At 33.1% G+C, this 26,128-nt stretch overlaps 2 protein-coding genes across 3 annotated transcripts; both read right to left on the reverse strand.

Moving 5' to 3' along the window:
• Positions 1 to 482: 482 nt before the first annotated feature.
• Positions 483 to 10,075, reverse strand: LOC18595224 (TMV resistance protein N-like). The gene is made up of 10 exons (XM_007023078.3): positions 9,752 to 10,075; positions 9,140 to 9,668; positions 7,782 to 8,874; positions 7,638 to 7,681; positions 6,132 to 6,372; positions 5,109 to 6,014; positions 3,636 to 4,170; positions 2,421 to 3,082; positions 940 to 1,474; positions 483 to 785 (listed from the first exon to the last, which is right to left on the reverse strand). Exons 2-10 carry the CDS (start codon positions 9,622 to 9,624, stop codon positions 781 to 783), a joined length of 4,506 nt encoding a protein of 1,501 aa, XP_007023140.3. The 5' UTR covers positions 9,625 to 9,668; positions 9,752 to 10,075; the 3' UTR covers positions 483 to 780.
• Positions 10,076 to 11,247: 1,172 nt separating this feature from the next.
• LOC18595225 (cullin-associated and neddylation dissociated) lies at positions 11,248 to 24,825 on the reverse strand. Of its 2 annotated transcripts, none has more exons than XM_007023079.3 (29): positions 24,639 to 24,825; positions 24,122 to 24,227; positions 23,766 to 23,935; positions 23,054 to 23,264; positions 22,534 to 22,699; positions 22,077 to 22,206; positions 21,384 to 21,498; positions 21,075 to 21,232; positions 20,858 to 20,981; positions 20,725 to 20,775; positions 20,566 to 20,648; positions 19,571 to 19,655; positions 19,393 to 19,494; positions 19,190 to 19,288; positions 18,313 to 18,423; positions 18,069 to 18,152; positions 17,785 to 17,925; positions 17,069 to 17,161; positions 16,858 to 16,979; positions 16,593 to 16,755; positions 16,269 to 16,508; positions 14,454 to 14,702; positions 14,191 to 14,367; positions 13,934 to 14,080; positions 13,708 to 13,824; positions 12,890 to 13,058; positions 12,189 to 12,266; positions 11,966 to 12,104; positions 11,248 to 11,650 (listed from the first exon to the last, which is right to left on the reverse strand). In XM_007023079.3, exons 2-29 carry the CDS (start codon positions 24,155 to 24,157, stop codon positions 11,554 to 11,556), a joined length of 3,657 nt encoding a protein of 1,218 aa, XP_007023141.1. In that variant the 5' UTR covers positions 24,158 to 24,227; positions 24,639 to 24,825; the 3' UTR covers positions 11,248 to 11,553. The 2 variants fall into 2 exon arrangements, with proteins under 2 accessions (XP_007023141.1, XP_088663177.1); XM_088807051.1 differs by having other exon boundaries at positions 24,742 to 24,760.
• Positions 24,826 to 26,128: the final 1,303 nt, after the last annotated feature.

The following is a 26,128-nucleotide window of genomic DNA, read 5'->3' on the forward strand; positions in this document are numbered from 1 at the left end:
TATTTTATCAGTTTTAAGTTAGAAATAGTTCAATATCCTTTAAAACATAATATTTGGCAATATTTACTCACCGGGGAAAACGAGAAACTGATATTAAGCCTTGCGGGGTTCCGGTTGGCATTTCGGGAGATGAATGCCCATCGGGGCACCGTTGCGGTTGTCACGGGCTCGAGGGAAGTTTTGGGTCGTAACAGATCATATTAAAGCATATAAATATATATATATATATATATATACACACACACACACACACGAGTCACTCCAACACCACTACATTCTATCATCACATATAAAATATTTCAGTTTGAAACATTATGACTGTAATTAAAAAAACATTACAAGAGCAATAGCTTCACAGAATGAGTAAACAAAAACAATGTCTCCAATAAATTTCTTCAAGCTATCAATTTCAAATAAAATGTGTCACTTATCTCAAATATAGACAGCAAAACTGAAAATGGCAAGAATTGGATATTGAAGAGTAACAACACAATTGAAATGCTATTTTTATTCACTTAGCATACACAATTTTAAACTTTGTAAACCATAAGAGGGCACCATAGGATTTGAATCCAACTTTTTAAATAAAGAACACAAACACTTACCAAAAAATGAAATATTCAAATGCACATTACAACACAACTTAGGTTTAATTAATACTACATTCACGCAAGGCTATTAAAGCGTGCACAACATTGGCTAAAATGCTAATGGCAGAGATGAGAGGATCAAAACGATATCCGCAAAGGATTTCACCTCAGTCCTGCTTTTATGACCTTTTCAACCTAGAAATAAAGAAGAAAGGATATAAATGCAAATTAAACTTATAAGAAATGATCCTGGATCTTACTTTTCGAGATAAAATAGAATTAGTTAAAGTCCAATTTTAGTCATGTATAAAAGTTGTGGGGACAAGGAATTATAAAGACTAGTGATTACCTGTTGATCCATCAATCGTATCTTTATTGTATCTTTTTCTTTTCTTGCTAGGCTGTTCCACTATTGGGTCCAAGTCCTCCAAATCACTTGGATACACTAATCGAGCCCCACACTTGTTCACCTTGTTACCAATGCCAGAGGTATCGAATAAAAACTCAATTCCCATACAACTCTGTATCCAATCTCTGCTCTGTAAATTCCCAAATTGGTCATGAAGCAAATATTCAACAGGCAAATACCATAGCCAGAGGTGGTCCTTGGAGGTCTGGGTATTAAAAGCTATAGTATCAGTACGTGACTCAACTGTAAGATCTTCAAAATGGATTCTAGTAATACATGGAATTTCTTCCTCCGTCCAATCAACATTATTAGAGGCAGGCACAAGAACACAACACAAGGCAACTCCTATCCACTGAATATCATTCTGTAAAATGGGTATCATTATTGAACATTTCTCACTCTGGTGACTAAACCATTCAAAAATTTCGCTTCCAGGTATAACAATGTCTAAACGTATTCTTGCATTCGCATATGTCTGCAAAACAAAACTCCGTTATTGGGTAATTAGTTGAGGATTAAATACACACTTTGCAATAGAATTATGTTGAAAACTTTCAATGCTTGAAGTTTGAAATTCTTAGTTAGATGCTCAAACTTTTATTCAATTAGTGGGTTTCGACAGTTTGATTGATACTGTTAGTCAAATAGATGACGTGAGCAAAGCAAGGAGTAAGAATGCATCACATGTTTAAAAAATAACATCATTTTACTTTTTCATAGTTTTTGTAAAAAATAGTTATTTCAAAAATTAAAAATAAAAAATTAGAAAAAAAAAAAGAAAAATATGTTTTGTGCTAAAAAACTTCACTTTTGAAATTAAAAATATTTTTTTTTGAAAATTTAATATATTAAAAAATTCTAATTTTCTTAAAAATTTTATCTTTGAAATTTAAAATAAAAAATTTTAAAAATATATAAAACAAATTATTCTTGAAATCAAAAATAAAAAATTTGGGGGGAAAGAGAGAAAAAGAGGGGGCAAATTAGTGTCAATCCAGCCAGCGAGAGCTACATTGACGCCTTCCCTCTATTTCGTCCCTCCCCTCTTTTTCCCTATCTCCCTCATCAATCCCCCACTTTTCTCTCTCTCTCTGAGTTTTTTCCTTTTTTGTTTTTATCTTAATTTGTCATTTTCCAGATTTTTAAAATTTTATTTTAATATTAAAAATAAAAATATAAAAAAAAAGACAAAAAATAAAAACAAAAGATGATGTGTCACATTAATATTTTTTATTAGTTATTTTTTTGTCACATCATTAATTTAACTAACATTTTTAATTGAGTATTTAATTGTTAATTTTTAAATTTTGAGTATGAAATTGACAATTTTACTGTAGTTCGGATAACAAATATGTAATTAATCCATTAATTTACTACTATAGATTCTTGAAAGTGAGAGTAAGAGAGTTGGAGAAATATACCTTAAGATATCCCTTTAGCATTCTTAGTGCATTATTGTTCGCAGCGAATTTGAAGCAATTAACACCATAAAACCATGTCACCCACGATGGATTATGTGGATTTGTCGGATTTGGAACTCTTTGCAATGAAGTGCAACCATCTAACATTAGGCCTTGTACACTTGATGGAAGCTGAGGCAATGTTTCAAGCTTACTACAACCCATCAATTGGAGACAATAAAGCTTGGTAAGTTGACTAAGATTCGCAGGTAGGCTGACGAAATTGTTATGACTAAGAATCAGTTCTTCTAATGAGGATAAGCAACATATATCACTAGGAAGATCCCCTTCACAAAGATTCATGCCGCTTATATTCAACTCTCTTAAAGAACTCAAGCTTGATAAACAAGGTAACGTCAGAGCCATGAAATTCGAACCTTTTTTTAAAAGCATGGGATTCAAACTTGATAGTAGTACTTCGCATCCCTTCTTATATATCCTTTGTAGGAAGGATGGTGGTGAATTTTCAAGTACAGAGCAGCCCGAGAGATTAAGAACTTTTAGGCTGCTGAGATTTCCAACTGAAGAAGGAAGTTCTTCCATGCTTGTGCCATCTAAATGGAGGTCCCGCAAATGTTTCATTTTCCCGGTAATCTCTGAAATCCTTTTAAGATTCTTGCAGCCTGAAAGAATCAATGTTTCAAGAGACTCCATTTCATTATTGATTGAGAAACTCCTAAGACTTACACAGTTTTAATTAATACTACATTCACGCAAGGCTATTAAAGCGTGCACAACATTGGCTAAAATGCTAATGGCAAAGATGAGAAGATCTTTGCTAATGGCAAAGATCAGTCATGGGAAGTGTATAGTGTCAGATTTTTCTAGGTAGATATGAGAAAGATTTGGGGAATATACCTGCTTTTTGTGCCCAGGTATAGCCCACAAATCACTGGTTCTTTACTGATGTTTTTTGAAGGGGATTATTCCACCCTTCTTTGCAATGAAACTACAATCTTTCAAAAAAAAATGATATCCGCAAAGGATTTCACCTCAGTCCTGCTTTTATGACCTTTTCAACCAAGAAAATAAATAAGAAAGGATATAAATGCAAATTAAACTTATAAGAGATGATCCTGGATCTTACTTTTTGAGATAAAATAGAATTAGTTAAAGTCCAATTTTAGTCATGTATAAAAGTTGTGGGAACAAGGAATTATAAGGACTAGTGATTACCTGTTGATCCATCAATCGTATCTTTATTGTATCTTTTTCTTTTCTTGCTAGGCTGCTCCACTATTGGGTCCAAGTCCTCCAAATCACTTGGATACACTAATCGAGCCCCACACTTGTTCACCTTGTTACCCATGCCATCGATATCGAATAAAAACTCGATTCCAATACAACTCTGTATCCAATCTCTGCTCTGCAAATTCCCAAATTGGTCATGAAGCAATTTTTCAACAGGCAAATACCATAGGCAGAGGTGGTCCTTGGAGGTCTGGGTATTAAAACCTATCCAATGAGTACATGACTTAAATGTAAGATCTTCAAAATGGATTGTAACACGACATGTAATGTCTTCTTCCGTCCAATCAACATTATTGGAGGCGGGCACGACAACACAGCACAAGGCAAATCCCATCCACTGAACATCATTCTGTAAAATGGGTATCATTATTGAACATTTCTCACTCTGGTGATTAAACCATTCAAAAATTTCACTTCCAGGTATAACGATGTCAACACGTGTTCCTGCATTCGCAAATGTCTGCAAAACAAAATCCCGTCATTGGGTAATTAGTTTAGGATTAAATACACATTTTGCAATAGAATTATGTTGAAAACTTTCAATGCTTGAAGTTTGAAATTCTTAATTAGATGCTCAAACTTTAGTTCAATTAGTGGATTTTGACAGTTTGATTGATACTGTTAGTCAAATGGATGACGTGAGCAAAGCAAGGAGTAAGAATGCATCAAATGTCTAAAAAATAACATCATTTTACTTTTTCATATTTTTTGTAAAAATAGTTATTTCAAAAATTGAAAATAAAAAATTAGAAAAGAAAATAAAAATATGTTTTTTGCTAAAAAACTTCACTTTTAAAATTAAAAATAATTTTTTTGGAAAATTCAATATATTAAAAAATTATAATTTTCTTAAAAATGTTATCTTTGAAATTTAAAATAAAAAATTTTAAAAATATATAAAACAAATTATTCTTGAAATCAAAAATAAAAAATTGGGGGGAAAGAGAGAAAGGGAGGGGGCAAATTAGTGCCAATCCAACCAGCGCAAGCTACATTGACGCCTTCCCTTTATTTCCTCCCTCCCCTTTTCTTCCCTATCTCCCTCATCAATCCCCTTCTTTTCTCTCTCTGATTTTTTTTCCTTTTTTGTTTTTTTCTTAATTTGTCGTTTTCTAGATTTTTAAAATTTTTATTTTAATATTAAAAATAAAAATATAAGAAAAAACGAGAAATAAAAACAAAAGATGATGTGTCACATTAACATTTTTTATTAGTTATTTTTTTGTCACATCACTAATTTAACTAACATTTTTAATTGAGTATCTAATTGTTAATTTTTAAATTTTAAGCATGAAATCGACAATTTTACTATAGTTCGGATAATAAATATGTAATTAATCCATTTATTTACTACTATAGATTTTTTAAAGTGAGAGTAAGAGAGTTGGAGAAATATACCTTAAGATATCCTTTTAGCATTCTTAGTGCATTATTATTCGCAGCCAATTTGAAGCAATTAACACCATAAAACCATGTCACCCATGATGGATTATGTGGATTTGTCAGATTTGGAACTCTTTGCAATGAAGTGCAACCATCTAGCATTAGGCCTTGTACACTTGATGGAAGCTGAGGCAATGTTTCAAGCTTACTACAACCCATCAATTGGAGACAATAAAGCTTGGTAAGTTGACTAAGATTCGCAGGTAGGCTGACGAAATTGTTATGATTAAGAATCAGTTCTTCTAATGAGGATAAGCAACATATATCACCAGGAAGATCCCCTTCACAAAGATTCATGCCGCTTATATTCAACTCTCTTAAAGAACTCAAGCTTGATAAACAAGGTAACGTCAGAGCCATGAAATTCGAACCTTTTTTTAAAAGCATGGGATTCAAACTTGATAGTAGTACTTCGCATCCCTTTTTATATATCCTCTGTAGGAAGGATGGTGGTGAATTTTCAAGTACAGAGCAGCCCGAGAGATTAAGAACTTTTAGGCTGCTGAGATTTCCAGCTGAAGGAGGAAGTTCTTCCACACTTGTGCCATCTAAATGGAGCTCCAGCAAATGTTCCCTTTTTCCGATGATCTCTGAAAACCTTTTAAGATTCTTGCAGCCTGCAAGAATCAATGTTTCAAGAGACTCCATATCATTACTGATTGAGAGACTCCTAAGACTTACACAGTTTCTTAAATTCAAAAGTTTAAGCTTGGGTAAAAATGCGATGGATGGATGGACCTGTACTAAGTTGGTACAGCCTTCCAAATTCAGACTTTCCAAATTTTTGATCCTTGTGAAGTCTGGTGTCCTGATCAGCTTTCGGGAGCCTTGGAGGTCAAGGAATTTCAATTTATTTAAAAGCTGTCAAAGAAAGAATAAAAAGAAAAAAAAAGTTATTTTGTAACGATAAAATTCAAATTATAGGTAATTTAGATGAAGATAAACTAAAAAGCCAACATCAAATAAAGTAATTCTTACTCTATCTCCGTTCCATAGTTGTTGAATGCAGCTATCAGGTAAGAGAAGTGTAACAAGGTTGTCTGGTTGGAAGTCCCAAGGCAATGATTTTAAAGGCCATCCAGACCACTCCAAAAGCCGTAACTCATTAGAAAGATATGTGAGATCACAAGATTTAAGGAGATCATGAACCATGAGCAATCTTAGTTTTTTCATCTTCGAGAAGGCATCAGCATTCAAGGTGAAAGTCTCCTTTTGTTCCCTAATAAATGAAAAGCAAGGGCAAAAACACAAATGAGCTTCACAACATATTAGAGCAATCCAACAAACTACAAAGCTGGCGTGTAAGCTCATGAACTTGATTTCATCTTGCAGAAAAAATATTGAAGTCTTCAAATTTATTATTTTCTAATGCAGTCAATATATGTCTTTCGCATTCTTATTTCTTGTCCACATTCAATCAAAATTCTTTTCTATACCAACTTGATTGTTATGGTTTTTCCTTTTTGTATTTTGGTAGCATTAATTATTGTACTAACAATATATCTCAAAATCAACAACCAATAAGTTAATATACACTTTTAGGTCAAGTGATTCCAAATTTTTATTTTAGAAATTGGTTTAATTGATATATGAATATTTCTTTAGTTACCTATGTATCTTTACAATCTCCATAAATATTGTAACTCAGTACTTTTGTATAAAATGAAAATTAACATAATTTCTTTAAATAAATAAAACATGTTTGGCATATCCATTCCATACTACTTAAATTGGCTGCCATTTATGAAGCCCTGGGTAGGCTTAATAGGCTACCTTTTGACAGCTAAGGATAATTCAGAGGAAAGAAAGAAAAAAGGAAAAAAAACATTCTTATTAAATTAAAATAACTTAAAAGTGTGGGATATACAATACATAACCTTAATTAAATAAAGTAAAAAATATGATTAAAAATATATTAAAAAATTAATTTTTATATAGTTAATAAAATTGTATATGGATATTTAAATAAAAGGAATATCAATCAATTATTAATTTCATGAAACTAATTGATAAAACGTTTAATTAATATTTATAGTTATAATGTAAATGTTAAAATCGATTTCAATTCTTTTATTTTCTTATAAAGAAAACTAATTATTTTATTTTTACATGGTAAAAATGTAATATGCTTATATGTTTATTAAAATTGTTATAAAAACATTTTATTTCGTACCATTACTTTTATATACAATTTTAGAAAAGAAATAAATGAAAGTTGAAAATGTGTAACATAAAGCTATTATACTTAATAAAATAAATTAAAATAGGATTAAATAATACATTTGAAATGTTTATTTAATTTTATATGTAGTATACTATATTTTATAAGAAGTAATGTAATGCATGAGAATTATATTCATTAAGAGTAAAATAGCTAATTTAATAAATTATAAAAAAAAAATATGTTGTTTACTATTTATATTTTTGGAATTTAAGTTTTTATAATTAACAAAGATAAAGATAAAAGGAGATATATATTTGTACCATATAGTGCTGTTGATGACCATGCCTTCAATCGCTTCTGTACCCTAAACATCAAGACTATCACAAGGCTTTACACAAAGAAGATGGATAAATTGCCAAGATAGGTAGAGAGTAAAATAAGTATACTCTTTATGAAATACTAACCGAATTTTGTGTTAGCACTTGATGTACATCACTTTCCTCTGACAATCTACATCGTTTGCCAGGCTCATTGGGAGACTTTTGCCTAACAATATTTCTTCCCATCTCTTGTAGCAAATCATGCATCCAAATTTTGTTGTCTTCAAGTGTTATGAGAGATCTCTCAATCAGAACAGGTAGTCCAATACCTGCACGATACCCACAGCCATCCAATATTTTTGTTACAATAAATCTGTCCCACCCTTCGAAGAAATGTGCGATATCTAGAAATATATTCTTCTCTGTTTCCTTTAATCCATCAAAGCTTATTGTAAGACGACTGTGAATTTCTTCCTCAGGTTCACTTTTAAGTCTATCTATGGCATGTCTCCATTGATCTGCATCTCTACCACAAAGAAAAGAGCCCAAAACTTCAAGAGCTAATGGAAGGCCACCAGCATATTTCACAACACTTTGGGAAGGCGACATGAAATCATCTTTTGGTGTATCACTTTTGAAAGCTTTCAAACTTAAAAGCCGTAGGGCTTCAAAGTCATCCAATGTTGTAGGGTTATACACATCATGCACCCCGTAGGCTCGCAACAGTTGCTCATCTCTAGATGTTATGATGATTCTGCTCCCTAAACCGAACCAATCACGCTCTTCAGCCAAGCATTTGAAATGCTGCATGTTATCCGCATCATCAATAACAACAAGAACCTTTTTATGACGTAGCCTACGTCTTATAATTTCAATTCCGTCATAAACACTAGTAAACTGAAAATTTTCTCCAGGAAATATCTTAGAAAGAAGCTTTTCTTGTAAAGAAACAAGTCCGAATTTCATTGCAACTTCTCGAACACCAGCAAGAAAGCATTTACCTTCAAAATAACCGGACATCTGGGTATAAACAACACTTGCAAGAGTTGTTTTACCTATGCCACCCATTCCGCAAATTCCTACAATGCGGACACCATCTTTCCCAAATTTTATTTTGTCATACAGCTCATCCAAACGTGAACGAATTCCAATCAAGTTATTAGGAACTCTTGAACGTATTGAAACTAACTTTTTCGATATCTCTTTAACGATTCCTCTAATGAATTGTGACTCAGAACTACAAAGTCAAAATATCAAATTAACATCGTGGATGAGAAAACAAAAATTACTATTTAGTTTATATTATACTAGATATCTCTTTATTGACAATATAAAAACAATAATAAGAAATTAATTTTTTTAAATCTATTTAAATAAACATATAAACATATTACATGTAACATATAAGTATTAAATTACACTATATATATATATATATATATATATATATATATATATGTATATATAAAAGGATAAACAATCTTACTGAAAGCATGAAGTACCTATCCTTTAAATGCCATCCACTGATATCAGCTGCTTTAGATAAAGCATCTCGCCAGCTTTGCGTCTTGTCTTGATTATATCTATCTTCATGTTTAGCAAAGGCTTCTTTAACGTTTTCTGTCTGTTTCCGTAAATCAGATGGATCGATATGATAGAAAACAGGAAAAACCTTATGTCCCCTTTCATCTTTCTGTTTAAGAATCTCGACAAGCTCCTTTAGGCACCAACTTGAAGAAGCATACGTTTCTGAAAAAACAATGACTGAACACCATGATTCTCTAATTGCTTCAAGGAGCTTTTGTGCGACGGATTCCCCTTGTTCAAGCTTTTCGTCATCTCTAAAAGTGATGATTCCATGATCTTGTAAACAAGTATAAAGATGATCTGTGAAACCCTTGCGAGTATCTTTACCTCTAAAGCTCAAGAAAACATCATATTTCCATCGAGAAGAAGACGAAGATGATGAGGGAGAGGAAGTCAACATAGTACCAGGAGAAGGAGGAGGAGAAAGATTGCAAGGGAATTAGTCTGGAGAGTAAATAATGTTTGAGTAAAAACATGTTGCTGAATGGAATTTAAAGAAAAGCAAATAGACATGACTGAACACTTACTGTTGAACTGCTTTCACGTGAATTCCAAAGTTTTGCTTCTTCAACTATTTCAATTCCAAAGTATTTGTTAAAGATTTCATAAACATCACATCTCTAATACCATTTTTTTTTTGTTCGGTCAAATGATAATTTTATTAAGTGATCATTGCCACAAACAAAGCCTAAGCCGGCTAGGGATCCTTTGATGTGGGAGGCTCCAATGGTGGGTGATTAAAATTTAGTATTGATGGCTTATCAATGGGAATGCGGGTATTGGAGAAAGTTTACATAATTTTAAAAGAGATATCATCATTGGCTTCTGTAAGTTAGTGGGAGTGTGTGATGGAAATTTTGGCCATTAGGAAAGTGTTTATATTGTTCTCTAAATTTTTAAAGCACTTATCTTTTATTTTATGGGTTGAAAGTGATTTAAAGAAGACAATATCATAGCTAAATAACCCTTTTGAAGATTTAAGGAGCATATGGTACAAATTAGATGTCTTCAAAATTTTATTAATCTTTGGGGGTAGTACATACGCTGCGTGAAGCCAACGACGGAGTTGGTAGGCAATAGTAGTTGCCTCATTATTTCGGAGTTAATGAGAAAGGTGTGTGAGATTTCACGTGCTGTGGAAGACAGTTCAGCTTTGATTTTTTTCGCGGTTATAAATGTTGCCGCGTTTATGTTATCTAAAGAGCCCCACAGATCGGACTAGCTGAACAGCTTTTATGTGCTTTGCCACTTCAATTGTTTCAACCCCACAGGGATGGAGTGGGTTCGTACGTATGGCATGGGACCTACCTTTACGAGCTTACACGTCGTTCTCGACGTGGACATCAGTTACCAGCCACGCCTTCCGTCCTCCTTTTAATTTTTTACACTGTAACATAAATATTTGTACTTGAACTTGGATATTTTAGTTATGGAAGAGAATTGGTTGGAAAAATAGAAGATGAATTGAAGGAGGATACCGCAATTTGGCTCCAATTGATGAGCTTTAGAAAGAAAGCAAGGTAAATGTGCCATGACTTGATGATGTAGTGCTTAATTTTAAATCTTTACATGATCTAAGGATGCAAGTTGATTAAATTTAACTTTTAATAAGTTAATAAAGTTACAAAAGTTTATAAAATGTAAGTCCTTCACATATGGATGACCAAGCTTGAAGATGTTTGTGAGTGAGGGAGGTAGCAGAGGCCCAAGTTTTAGGGGATCCTGTGAATACAATTGTAGCCTAATAGTGTAGATCTAGTTGGCTAGATTGGTTTAGATCAAGCTGAGGTGATTCCAATAGTGTTCTCACTTGCATCATACACGAAATATTTAAAATAAATAAATAAATAAAAATTTGTATATAATCGTATTTTCCACATATATGTGTGTTTATCATTTCTATCAAAATCCATAATAATATAATCCACCACCACGAAATTACCTAAAACATCCTATTCTCATTTTATAAAACTAAGTATAGTAACAAAATCCATGTATGCATGTTTAATAATATTTGTGAAAATTTTAAATGGGTGCATGTATCTCTTTCATTTCAATTAATAATAAATTTAAAAAAAGTGAGAGCATGATAGTCCGACAATGCACTTTGACCTATACATGAATGAAAACCCACATCCAATAAGTATCTTCTTCAGTATTGAGTTTTTTCTCCAATCAAAATTTAAAAATTTTCAACCCCTTTCCATTTTCATGCCTTACCGCTTGCAATTTTAGCCCTCATTACCATTTGAGCTCCTCCATTCCTGCACGCTTCCAGCTATCACAACAACAATAATTCCCGATAATCCAAACCTACTCTACACATCTCTCACTCGTTCCTGATGGAGTAGTACTTGTCCCATAGTGTTGGGGATTTTGAAATTTCACTCATCAGGTTCTTGAACTTCAAGCTGCAATCTCCCCCGCTGCAAAATAACAAAAATATCATTCAGCTCCAGAAGATATTTATCCATATTACAAACAAAAGGGTTGCATATAACCACGGAATTAATATCTCCCAATAATCGTCATTCTGCCTGGTTATGCTTTTAGCTGATCATATAAACCAGCATAATTGGGACATATTAAAAAGAAACTCTCCCCCTGCCAGGTACAGCCATTATATATATGCATATGAATGTTAAAAAGACTAGAGTTCAAAAATCAAAACTCAATTGCCAAATACAAGTCAGAGAAGAAGAGAAAAACAGCACTTGCGTATAAGTGTAGAAACACGAAACCTTATTCGATTCAAGGATGCAATTGCACGCAGAGCACTGCGGATCATATCTTCATTACGATCTACTTCCTGTTTGACTGCATCTTGCTTTGGCTTGAAATTAATCGTCTTTTGAAGAGGATCCACAAGTGAGTCCAGCACTGAATATCAAATTCAGACAGTAGACAAAGCAAATTAAACAACCATCTAAATCTCAGTAAAGCATATTCAACTTCATCACATACCTGCTAATACAGCAGATGGACATTTATCTGCGAGCTTCGAAAGGATGAGATGGCAAGGCATCTTAACATCGTAATGATCTGGAAATGCCAAAATCCAAATCAGTTATATCATGAGAAAATCAACGCCACACACAATTCATAAGCCTTGAAGATAAAATTCCTCAAATTGACCATAAGAGATTTCTCCCTAGGGGCTACATATTAAAATAAGAGTTCCTTGCTTTTAAATATACTCGATCTGCCCAATCATCCACCTCTTTCTAGGTTGTCCCAAATTATTTGCAACTTCCTAAAATTGACAGGCCTTTACTATTGCATTTGATTTATACACACTTTATTTTGATCTAAATGACCAATCAAAACAATTGCAATGCAATAATTAAAGCATACATGTATTATATGACCCCCAGTCCAATAACCTTGATAGTGTTGCCTGAAACTTTGTGCACAATGACAAAGGACAAACAATTTTTAGCTGAGAGAATATTTTAAGATATATAATAATTTCATTTACTTTTAACACTATATTTTGGTCTCAAGCACAAGCCAGAATAACACAATATCCCCAATTTTTTTTTTTTTAAGAAAAAACACTCTAATGGGTATAATAAATCAAGTCATCTAATTATTATACATAATACAATATAATGACTGAATACAAGAATGTTTGTAACCACAATATAATGGGGGACCATACTCACCATCAAGTCCAGATTTGAGGTATGGAACAATGAAAGATGAGGGGTTCACTTGATCAAGGCAACTGTCCAGCAATGTGTCCACACATTCAAAAGCTGCTTTTCTCAGCTCAAGCCCATCATCCACAATGTGCTTGAAAGGACCAAGGTCAACAGTTCTTATCAATTCTTGCTGCACCATGCCAGAAATTAAAATGAAATTAAAAAAATGCCACATACCTACTAGTGACAACAGAGAAACAGGGAGGACAAGTTAGGACAAGTATAAAAGAACAAACATCTAAACCAAATATCCAAACAAAAAAAATTAACAAATGAAACCATATGTCACCATAAGCTACATCAGAACAGAAATATCATGGTAGAAAACTGGGGAAACAGATGCCTGAGAGTTAACAAAATGAATGCAAAAACAGCTTTTGATAGGATTCACAAAAGCAAACCAAAAGATTCACAAGAAATTAGAAAGTTACCATCACCAGACACCCACTGAAGAAATAATAAAATAAAAAAACTGCTAGTACATTGAGAAAATCATGCTTTGCATGCAAGCAGAACCATATATTTGTTTCAACTACAGTCCAACGTAGGTAAGTCCTCAATGATATTCACATAAAGTGTATAGGAAATTAAAGGTTAAAAAAATATGTTATTACTGTCTACAATAATAAGAATAATGACTGCTCAGAAAGCTCACCTATAGTGCCAATATGTGGACAACCATGTTGCCCACAAAGTGGACTATGCTAAATTACCATAAAAGCAACATAATTAACAGTGACTCATCACCGCACACCGCATAAAGCAAATCTTTTAGTTACCTTAACAATTGTTTGATCATAGAGAAGCGGCAATAATTCCGGAAGAAGTCCCTTGATTAAGTTAGGTTTATTGTGAGCAAAAGTACTTAAAGCCAACACAGCTGCACGCCTAACATGCTGCACCAATGATATCATGTAAACAAGAATAAGGCTTAGAAACCCATAAACAACAACATAACTGCATCTTTTTTTCTTTGGGTGTCATCAGCAGTGAAAGGCCACTTACTCGGTCCTGATCCTTGATAAGCATAAGGAATGAAGCAATCTCAGGGTATATAATCTCATCTATCTTCTCTGGCCGCTCCACAATAGAATATTTTACAGCAATGACAACTGTTGCCCTAGTAAATGCAGCTGGACTGGTTGTTCTTACCTGTAAGGAATTCGAAATGAAGACAACAAAGATGCCCTATTAAGTTCCATCCAAATGTCAAAAGCTCAGCAGAAGTACAAAGCACCATTGGATTTCTGCTGTGGAGATACCTTAAGTGCAGGAATGAGTTTTACTGGTTCGATAAGTGCAATTTTACCAAGGCACTCTGCCACTACATTACGCACCCCCTCTTCCTCACTTTCACAGTGGTTAAAGAGTAGTTTGAGAATTTTCTCAACACTTGAATCCTGAAACTCAGCTTTATCTACAGATTGCCTTACTATAACCTGCATGATGATATAAATTAAAAATAAAGAAGCTGCATCAGACAAAATGTCCAGTTAGGTTTGAGCACCACTTCAAGGAAACATACCTCCTTGAGAGAATGAAGCAACAGATACTGTTTCTTCTGCTGATTATCAATCTGGTCCAAGATGAAAGGTAAATACTTGGACAGATTGCCAACAGCTATATTGCCAAGAGCATAAGAAGCAGCAGACTTTATCTCTTCAAAAGGAGATTGGAAGGACTCAATAATTATAGTCTCAATATGGGCATGTGAGCTCAAATCTTTCCTCCTCCCGATCTCCCCCAAACAGAGCAACGCAAGGTGCTGCTTAGCCTGTTATAATAGGCACAGAGACAAAAGTATGTGAACATGTGTTGAGTAATCATGTACTTCCAAAAAGAGACAAGAAGCAAAAACTTCAAACAACTCATAAAAGTATGCATGAAAGTATAAACTATGCAAATTTGCATCACCAAGACTCATGTACATTAAAATATTTGAAACCATTTTAAACCTTAAGATGAAAGGCAATTCAAAATGGAGAGAACACACTTAATTGAACAGCTCCAAAGCCAAGAACATCATGATAAAGAGATTTTCAAAATGTTGAAAAACAATACTGCTTGATTATGTTATAGATCCCAATAATCAAAGAAAAAAATTAAATTACAATTAGGGCCTGTTTCAGTGGCCATTAAAGACATGGGATGCTAATTTCATTAACTGTTAGGTGCATGCTTTGACAAGGGGTTGGATTATGATTTAGAAGGGAAATGCAGCGACAACAGAATGATGCCATCCAGAGGCAAGAAGCTGGATTAAGCTAATTAGATCCATATTGAAAGAAGCTTATAATTCTAACCTTGCAAAAGGAAAAAACTAAACTAACTTTTTTCTCTTTCTTCTAGTTTCTTTTTTTCTGCGCAACACATTCCATTTCGAAACCTAGTTTTCTTTACAATGAGCTAGCATTCAGAAACATCAGTTTCAATTCATTGCTCAGCCTCCAGTTTAACCTAATATTCATTCTTTCTCTTTCTTCCTTATATTGAAATGCAATATTTTAAGAAGATATCTAAACAATAACAATAACAAAGTAACAAAGATTTTTTCAGTCCTGCTAAATTAAATGCAGCAAACAGAAAAAGTTATAATACATAAAAGTTTAGGATAGGTTATAAATCATTTCAAAGAATAAAGATGTCAGGGGAAACAAATCCATGTTACTATAAGACAACTTCATTTGTCAATATAGATTATAGGGGTGCAACTCTGGTTGGGTCAGTTTCAGGTTAGACATTCAGGTTCAGGTTATTTTGGGCTTTGGCTTTATCTAGGTGACTTTGAGTTCAAGTTGTATCAGCTTGGGTTCAGGCTGTTGACTTTCAGAGGTTGATCTAGGTTGGGTCTAGGCATGACTTCAAGTTTGAGCAGACCTTTGCCATATTACTCCATAAGTAAATATGAATCAAGTTTAAGTCACATTTTTAGTAAATGCAAGTTGGGTTTTGGTTAGGTTGTGCAGGTTGGTCGAGCCAAGTCAGCTTTTGCTACCTCTAATGAGTATGATATCTTTGGCTAAATCCTGTTTTTAATCAACCAGTATACCAGGAGCATAGACACCCCTCATAAATACAGGTCTAAAAAATCCTTGGAATAACAAGAAATAAAACTGATATGGCAATTACTAGAAACCTAAACTCAACAACAGAGGGACCACATCACATGTAAATTACTAGAATCCAAATTCAACAGTAAAGGAATAACATCCCCAAACAAATCAGTAATATACAAACAATGCTTATTGACTAGCTTATTGTCAACTTTCTTGCAAGCATACCATAATGCAATAGAAACATCAAAGAGACTCAATGAAATGTTTTAACTGAGGAAAATTACCGAATTGGTAGTGCTGTCATCTTTAAGGATGTCAGTAAGCATTTTAACTGTAGATGAGCATTTCTGATCACCTGCAGCGAGGCAGAGAACAGCCACACATTGAGCTATTGAATACAATGCTTGTTTTGCAACTCCACCAGATTGAGGAGACGGTTTTGCACTTGAAAGAAGAGATTCCAGTAATGCATCAAAACTAGTATTTGCTGAATACACCAAGGCAGCGAAAAAATTTTGCAATGCCTGTAATTTCCAACAAAGAAGGTTCATAGACACGCAAAATAATCCTAAAGCAGACATAATCTCAGTAAAATGAAAAGCAGATACCAATAGAGCTTGGCCCTGTAGCAATGAGCTCTTGATCAAAGTTAGTGCCTGAGGAAGAACCCTGTTTCTAACAGCAGAACCAACATTTCGACAGGATCTTTTGTCAGCCATTAGGGTGCAGCAGAGTTCAAGAGCAAGAGCCGTCATATGCAAGTCAGAGTCACTGACATAAAGAAATGGAGTTTAGAAAGCAATCAAGTAGATAATAGCCATGCCCAACTTCTAAAAAAGCAAACCAAAGTAACAGGTGAAGTAGGAATAGAACCTAATCAGAGTAGAAAGTTCCACAATAATAACTTCATATGCAGACGGACCGATTTTATCTCCATAGGCCACAATTAATGAATTTAGTGTCCCTAGTGTTGCCTGCCTTAAAGCCCGATTAGCCTGTTGTCAATTAAAATTTAGATCAAGCACATAAATTATGTATCACCATAAAAATGTTCACTAATTTAACAAGAAGCAAACTTCCATACCTTCCGCAGGAATCCAGTCAACTCCGCAATTACATGCTCCAGAACACATGATAGATCTACCCAAAGTTGAGAGGCAGCAATAACAGCAAATGCCTGAATCCAAAATGAGACAGATTAAGAGGCGACACACTAACTTGTATGAGCAAATCAAAACCAACATACATACTCACTTCCAACAAAGTATAAACAGATCCAATCAAAATAAATAAACAGCAACTCTGAAATTTCCACATAGAATCATAAAACCTATAATCAAGTAAACTGACTGTGTTCCACCCAACAAATCATTGATTAGAAAAAACTGCAGTTAAAGAAATTTTATCATAGACTAAGAAATGCCTAGATCATGAGATTCATCATCAATGCAACCAAGCTAGTGGCCCATGCATTTGTAAGAAAAATAGTCTTCTATTTGTCAAAGTTTGAACAACATAGGGAAAAGATAAAATCTGACCCAGAACATCCAATTGAGTATTGGGAGTTCCAACAAATTGACTATGCTCAAGCCTATGCAAACACCCCAGTTTAGAGCCAAAAATTATTGACCTTAAACAAGAGCAACCACAAGAGAACTAGTATTTCATCACCAATATATTGTTAATTAAGAGAATAACACTTATCTTTACTAACACCGCATTAAATTTAGTAATTACTTTAAAATTTTGATGATTGGACTAAAACAAGTGATACCACCAAAAGCACCTAATGCAACTAACCTTCACAGCAGTAAGTCGGGTTATCTCATTTCCCATTCGATCAACAAGTACAGGAAGGCATGCAGGTAATTCTGCTCCAAGGTTATCACCAAAAGTTGAAATGACAAGCCCCATGCAAGAAATAGCACACTCCTTAACCTCCTGAAAAAGAGGGAAAACAGGAGAAAAATGTATGAAGTATACACAGCACAAATCATCCAATTCAACTAATCTCAGAAGAAACATAACAAGAAGGGGGGAAACAAAATTATCAAAAACAAACAGAGAAGAAAACCTCTCCTTACCTGATCTTGATCTTGGTTAGTCAAGCGGGACATTATTGCATTATAGATTGGATGAACATAAGGTTTAAAATCAAAATCCAAGACCTGCAGTTTATCATCATTACTGTAGTCATTAAGTCAAGCAACCTGAAATTACTTAAATATTGGATAAACAAAACGTTTAAATCAGATTCAGATCCAAACATCATTCCAGCAATAAAAAAATTGCTTAACCCAATCTCAAATTGCAAGAGAGATGTCCCACCTCAAGATTTGGACGCACAACACGGACAAGTTCCCCACATACTCTTAATGCCTCAGCTGTAACTTTGTAATAACGCTCACCAACAGCGGATAAAACAGGACTGGAAAGATCCTGCATGACATATTTACTAAGATTATCACAGAATAAACTAATTTTGACCACGAAAAAAAAAGGGAAAAAGGAAAAAAAAGATTAAAACAAAAAGGGAAACAACTATTGCCTCAAAAATATTTTATACATCTTGTGAAGGTGATCAAGAAACTAAAAATTTTTAAAATAAATGATAAAACAGCATCGCATTACTTACCAAGAACAGATGAAGGGACTGAAATTGCAGTGGCAAAAACACATTTTATAACGGTTCTAAGCAGAGATCACATTGTTTATGGATTAATGCAGTTAACAACGTTTTTTTTAGGCACAAATGGCCAATCCATGACTAAGAACCCTGGCTGATAAAAGAAGCAACAAAGAAGCATCAAACAATTTATATTCAGAGTAGCCTTCACATCATTGTTAAAAAATTGAAAAGGATAACCAACAAAACCCATGTTTAAGCATCAAAAACTTACGATAATATACAAACAGCCTGTAGTACAATAAGTTCATTTCAATGACAAGATCATGTTACCAGTACAGATCTTTCTTGTTTGGCTTTTGTTTTTTCTTTTTCCCTAGTTTTCACTTTACAGGAAACCAAATACCCCAGTCAGAGAGGTGAAACAACAGCATTTTTTTTCACATTAATCTGCTATATTCAAAAGCATGAAGCACATGAGCCTTTAGCACACAAAACGGATAAATGAACTTTTATCATTCAGAATCACAATAGCACTAGGTTTGAGCATCCACATAAACACAAAAATACTATTTTTACCTTAATGTAAGGGTGAAAAACAGAAGGAGAATGTGATGCCAACACCAATCTTGTAAATATAAGTGCTTCAATCTTCAAATTTGAAGTAGAAGATTTATCCTGGAAATTTTACAAATGAAAATATTTGGAAAGATGAAAAAGCTAAAAATAACCACACAAAAAAAAAAATGCTTGCACACACCAAAAGTGTGAAAGTCACTAACATTTAGTGCCTTCTCTATTCCAGGAATGAGGGTTCCAATGTGATCAGCAAGGCAGTCTGGCAAGACAACCACAAGTTCTTTCAAAACAGAAAATGCACCAACCTGTAGATCCAATGATATGTTATGCAAAATAACAAATGATATGCTGTAAACTATAAATCTTGTAAGCAATTCTAACCTTTGTCTTGATAGATTTCTCACGCAACTGCCGATTTATGGATTTAACAATTTTTGGCACCTCCTGCTTCAATAACCATCTTGGACTGCACAACAATAGCAGTTATATGTGAATAAAATCACATAAGAGAGACCCAGGGCGAAAAGGAAAAGGTCCCAAGCAAGGTATTGGAAATCGAATTTCATTGTTATAGTTTAATAGTATGGCCAAGAAAGGCCCTCAAATGATTAAACTTAATTGAAACAGTGAACTCAAACCCTATATTTAATAATAATGAAGATATTGAAGAATAAAAAAGTGGTGATACAAGATCATTAGCAAAAAAAATAACAGCAAGATCAATAACTACTGCAGATGATGAGGATTTCAAGGTGATCGAATAAAGTTCTGCATCACTGCAGCAGAGGAAAAAGTCCTTCATCAGAGCACTAATTAGGGCAAAGAGAGGATGCTAATTGCCTAGAGTTGTCCAGTACTCAATTATATGATTCTGAAGACAATCACAAAATTATAATTCCATACCAGATTATAAGACACAACTGCATTCAAGCACTTTATTTCATTAAGGTTGCTCAAGAGTTCCGAACAAGAGTTCATAGATAAATCGGAAGATTTTAAAGCAAATAAAACAGAGGAATAACCTAGATAAACCTTACTATTTGAGTTCTTCTAAAGTATGAATCATTTGGGTTCGGCACATCTCGTGTCAAGGTCACTCAAGGCTCCAGTCATCTCAGGTCAAGATCATCTCATGTTCAAGCAGGTTTCAAATCATTCCAAGTTTCAGGTGCCTTAAGCCAAACTATTTTTCATTTCAACCCTATAGAATAATTTTGCATATCTAATAATATTTCTCCACTTTGAATTCAACTTCAGGCATTATTTAAAATTTTTTAAATTAAATACTTAATAGCAAATAAATATCTACATAACATTAACATGTATCAATAATAAAAAAATCCATCTTTGCCACTTGAATGATATGAGAAACTTGCCTGAGTTCATTCATGTCAGTCTGCCCTTTAGTCACATTTCCAGTTTGGCGTAGTAGCTCAATGAACGTATTGAAAACATCCATCTACAACGGTATCATTCTTTAGTGACCAAACTGATGTGAAGAAAGAAATATCTATAAACCAATGATTCAACTGTACCTTGACATTTTCTTCCCTTTCTTTAAATCTATCTATCAACTTAGGGCAAGCCTGCACAAAGAGAGAATTGCATCTTTAACAAGTTGTGTAGCAATTATACTAAGAAATTCCTGATAGCAAGGCAAATATATACCTCCTCATACAGTTTACATAGCATCTCAGGGCGAGAAACAATTAATGCCGCTAAACATTTAGCAGCTGCTCGTCGAACTTTCCAGCTTACATCTTCATCATCAGTGTATTCATTTGCACTCTCACTATAAAACAATGAAGAGCCGGTTATAAACAACTAGTCTTCCATGCACCAATAGAATTTAAATCATCTTAGATACATAAATGAAAAAACATACTCATCTTCCTCCTCCTCATGATTCTCATCATCGGTATCTTCCTCCATGTTATCAGTAAAGTTTGGATCATAACTTAAATACTCCAAAGCAAGGTGAAGAATTTCATCACAATAGGAGGAAATATCCCTGGGGCACCTAAGCAAAAAACTTTCCAGTGCCTGAAATCAAACACAGACAGTTATGAGCATATAAATTATAACATATAAAGTTAACCACCCCACAAGGAAACTGACAATCTCAAGTCCTAATGCACACTACATTCTAATGCACCCTATGACAATCTCTAAGAGACAAAGCAATTCTCAGCACCTGCAAGCTATACTCCCGAAGCTCCTCATCATTTTCTGATGCAGTTGTGCAGTAATTAATAAGCACTGGCACAGTGTCTTCAAGATGGGGTCCAAAACGATACCCAACAGCACGGCTAGAATACAATAACAACATAAATTTTGTTAGCAACATGCATATAAACAACACAACACTGGAATTGTAACCTCCAAAGATTTAACACTCACAAGAACCCATAAAGAAATAAAAAATAACAAGTCACACGTTGCTTTAAAAACCATTTGCTAATAATACAACATTCAAAAAATTAAATTTTTTTGAGCATCTTCATGACTTCAACACATGATAAATCATCCGACTCCAGTTAGATGATAAACCAAGTATCCAGCATTTGAAATTGAACTAGCAACAGGTTAATATATTTGTAATGTTTGAGCCATCACAAAAGAACCACTACCTTCAACTTATCAGCTCTGGTACCACTAGGACCAAAACAATCAACCATAACAACAAATTTTCTAATATATTGATGTATAATGGGACGCCTACTTGAACCAAGCACTTGAACCTCATTATTAGACAGTTTTAAGTAACAAAAATATCAATAAAATTAACCTCAGGGTTAAAAGTTTAAGCAACAAAAATCCAAAGAAAAAAGTACAGTAAATTTGGCAACTTCATTCATAAGTAGTATGAGTAGAAAGAGGTAATCACCTCAGAGCACCAATCATTTGAATATTTGTGCGTATCAATTCAGATTTTGTTCCCTTACTTCCTAAGTTCCGTACAACTTCAATGGTTGTCTTTGCTAACAATTCATCTGACAAGCTGGAAGAAAGAGATGCTGAAAACAAAAGAATGTTTAGCCAACTGTCATTAACATCACAACACATCAAACAAGTAAAACCTCTCTCCTCATTGTTCCTTTTTGGCATACATCTAATAAATAACAGGAAAAAGAAGACATCTAGGTTTGCCAATATTGACCAAAACTTTTAAAAGAAGAGAGAGCTCAAGTTGAGCTGTTGCTCCACAAAAGGTTCCACAATGCCAGTATTAGTTTAAGCATACCAAAATCAAGTTTATAGAAAAGCAAATCAATCCAGATGCAAAAGGAAAATCAAAACAATCACCAAATAAAACAGACTGGATATGATTTAATTCCTCTTACCAATACATGAAACTGTCTTCTTTCTAACGCTAGCTTGATTGGAACTCAATTGTGATAACAGTGCATTTAAAAGCATCTCATGGTCAGCTGCCATTAGATTTCCAAATTTGTGAAGGACATCACATAAAATGTCAAGACATTCACATTTAATTTCTGTGCTAGTCCCCTGCAAAAATATATTAACAAATAAATTACCATGGAGCAGTACAAAAGATTCAGAACAAGATGAAAAAATATAAGTTTATATTCTTTAACTGCAAAAATACAACATATCAGAGGAAGTAATATTAGTCTTAAAATTTATCCAATGCCATGGTCCTACATATGCTTAACATGATACCAGAAATTTATAAGAAAAATATTATTGGCCATAAATCTTTGTGGAATTAAACTTTTGCATCAGAAATTAGCAGCTTTAGCTAAATTAGAAACTAAAACAGTAATTTTCAAAAGAAAAAACTTACACAATGAATCTTCTGAAGTTTTCAATCACAAGGACAAGCTGCCTTTAGAAACTTACCGGGCCAGTTATTCCTCTTATCAATTGAGGTGATAGAGAAATTAAAATGGATTGTGCGAGAGATGGAGTAGTGATTTCAGCAATGATTGTCTTCAAAGCTATGCTTGCAATGTCACGGTGTTGATCTTTGCCATTAAGCAAATTATCACAGAGTTTATTGGTCATCTCCACAACTCTTGGTTCACCAACCTTCTTCACCAATGGAGCAAGACTGCAACACAAAGTTAAAATCAACAGTAAAACCAAGCAACAAGCAGTACAAAAAACAGGAGAAAAACATGATATGAGTCAGTTCAATAAGGTTGTCACGGCAACATCCATGTGATTCACATAAAGGACACAGAAGAGGTTGACTGTAATTTCAGAAGAGAATTGGACAATCTGCAAACCAGTTTCCCCCATCTCAAACCAAAATCAAAATGTTCAACAACTTCGAAAAAGCTAGAGAGTAGATCATTCAATAAAACTTAATACCTCTTAATACATTCGATTGCCGATTCTTAATATGAAAACATAATTAACAGTAATTATAGCATAATTAACAGTAATTATAGTATAATTAAAACAACAAAACTTTTAATACACCAATGTAAGAAAGCAGAGTCTTGTTGAATATAAACTGGTCTAGCATGATGGCAGCCAAAATCTGATGTGCCTAAAATACACAAACACATTAACACAAACGCTATGAGGACAGAGAACCAATAATTACCATTTGACAGCCAAGCCAGAAACATCACCAGCTACATCATCGAGTTGCTGGAGGATAATATTTGACAACTTTATTTCAAGGTCAGAATCAGCCTTAAAGCCCTCCTTGTTTAGCTCATTTAACAAATCAGATGTAGCCATATATCTGTAATCTTTATCTTTCCCAGTCATCTGCAAGCACAATATATAAGTCATCAATTGATATCAGATGAGTCTCTCTCTCTCTCTCTCTCTCTCTCTCTCTCTCTCTCTCTACATTATTCTATAAACTAGAGCAAAATGTAAGAGCTGATGCAAGCACAGAGGAAAATACAAAAAAAAAAAAAAAATTGTTCACATGAGCATAGATGACAATACCTTTTCTAGAATACCGGTCATTTGTAAATTTGCCATCTCTGCAATGTATAGCTCCAACAATCTCAATGTCAATGTCAATGTCAATTTACACTTTTTACGTTGAAATCTACATAACAAGACAGCAAATATCAGCAAACAATAGCTGCAGCTCAAGAGCTTCGGGAAAAATTAACAAAATACAAAAAAAATAGCATTTAAAAGAAAATAATCAATATATATCCCTGAAAAAGACGAATTGAAAGCAGATCAAATTCAAACAAACAACAGCAAGCGCAATGTTAATAACCGATATAGGCAAACATACTGAAACACTATCAAACAATATCCGATAATCCTAAATTATTGAAGACATGAACTAAATATAAAGAGTGAAAACAATAAATAAATTAGTGGTGACAAAAAATATGAGATTATTGAAAAGGGTTGAAACCCTAGAAATTAAAGTGAAGGCAATGCAATGGAAAGGAAAAATAGAAAGGAAAGAGTGGGTTGAATATCGAAAACCCTAGTTGCTCACATTGATACAAGCGAGAATCGAAGAGTGGGCAAACGAAATCGATAGTAGATTCGGCCGATCAAAGAAAAGAACAAGCAAAAGGAGAAAATCGAAGGTGAGGTACCAGTAGAAGCGACCGCAGCAGAGAGTAGAAGGGACGAGACTAAAGAGACCTTTTCTTCACTTTTTTATTTGGTTGATCTGTTTTGGTATTTTGGGTTAATAATAATAGTGTTTAGTGTACACCGATTAGGATGTCAATAATTATTTCCAATCCACAGGCTGCTTTAGTCGACGAGTTTAAGTGAAATTAAGATATTTATAATCGAGTTTTAAGTACATTCAGATAGTAAAATTATTTTAATTATAAATTTGGATAATAATTTGATCAAAATATTTGAATAATTTTTGTATTTATATCTTTTCATTAATTTAGTTTTTATATTTAAAATTCGGTCAATTTAATTTTTAAGTTTTGAAAATTAAAATAATTTAATCTTTCTCTTGACACTGTTTAATTTTGACGATAAAGTTGATGATGAGATGATATCTTGACAAATATTTTGTCATTAAAGCATTTAATTACTTTGATTTTTATACATATATTAAAAAAGATAATTAAATTTTGTTATTTCTTTTCATAAATAGATTGTGAAATAATCTCATTAAAAATAAAATCAATTGTAAGTAATAATGATTTTAATCATTTAATGACCTTTTTCTTCTTTTTTTTATTTTGTTGATTTGTTTTGATATTTTAGTTTAATAATAATAGTATTCAATGAATTCTTATTGAGGATTTCAATAATTATTTGCAATTCACTATCTGGATTAATCGACCAAATTAAGTAAAATTAATATATTTATAATCAAGTTTGAGTGGATTCAGATAATAAAACTATTTTGGTCATAAGTTCAAAAAATATTTTTATACACTTATTGTTCAAACTTGATTACAAATAATAATTTTTAGACATAATATTTAAATAACTCTCTAAATTATTCAACAAGATTTCAATAAGTTCTTAATTTTTTATTACTTTTAATTAAGTCTGTATATTTTCATTTGAATCTAATAAGCCTTTATAATTAATAATTAACTAATGATAATTAATTAAAATATCACTTGTCATTTTATATTTACATAACACTGACATAACATTGATGTAAAAGATAAAAAATGTTACATGTTAGTATGCTATATTAACATATCACGTCATTATCAATAGTATTATATTAGTATGTCATATTATTATCAATTATAATATGTTAGTTTAGCACATCAACAATATGTAATATAAAATAACAAATGATATTTTTACTAAATCAATTATTAGTCATAAGAGTTTGACTCAAAATAAAAAGTATAAAGGCTTATTTGGCTCAATATAAAAATGCAAGGGCTTAACATAATAAAAATATAAGAAATTATTTGAATTTTTTTAAATACTTTAGGAGTCCTTTTAGATATTGTGCTTAATTTTTAATATTATATATATTAGTTTTTGTTT

Source organism: Theobroma cacao, chromosome 6 (genome assembly GCF_053813885.1).
Source record: "Theobroma cacao isolate CCN51 chromosome 6, ASM5381388v1, whole genome shotgun sequence".
Taxonomy (NCBI): Eukaryota; Viridiplantae; Streptophyta; class Magnoliopsida; order Malvales; family Malvaceae; genus Theobroma; species Theobroma cacao.

Bases quoted from the DNA above. Each gene is read 5' to 3' on its own strand.
- LOC18595224 (XM_007023078.3), bottom strand. From the start codon at position 9,624: ATGTTGACTTCCTCTCCCTCATCATCTTCGTCTTCTTCTCGATGGAAA. The intron at 6,015-6,131 runs GTAAGAATTACT...TTTCTTTGACAG, and splicing joins AACTATGGAACGGAGATAGA to CTTTTAAATAAATTGAAATT. The intron at 3,083-3,635 runs GTAATCACTAGT...TGATTCTTTCAG, and splicing joins TACGATTGATGGATCAACAG to GCTGCAAGAATCTTAAAAGG.
- LOC18595225 (XM_007023079.3), bottom strand. From the start codon at position 24,157: ATGGCAAATTTACAAATGACCGGTATTCTAGAAAAG. The intron at 23,265-23,765 runs GTAATTATTGGT...TTTGTGTTGCAG, and splicing joins TCTGGCTTGGCTGTCAAATG to TCTTGCTCCATTGGTGAAGA. The intron at 21,499-22,076 runs GTGATTACCTCT...ATTGTATTCTAG, and splicing joins CAAATGATTGGTGCTCTGAG to CCGTGCTGTTGGGTATCGTT.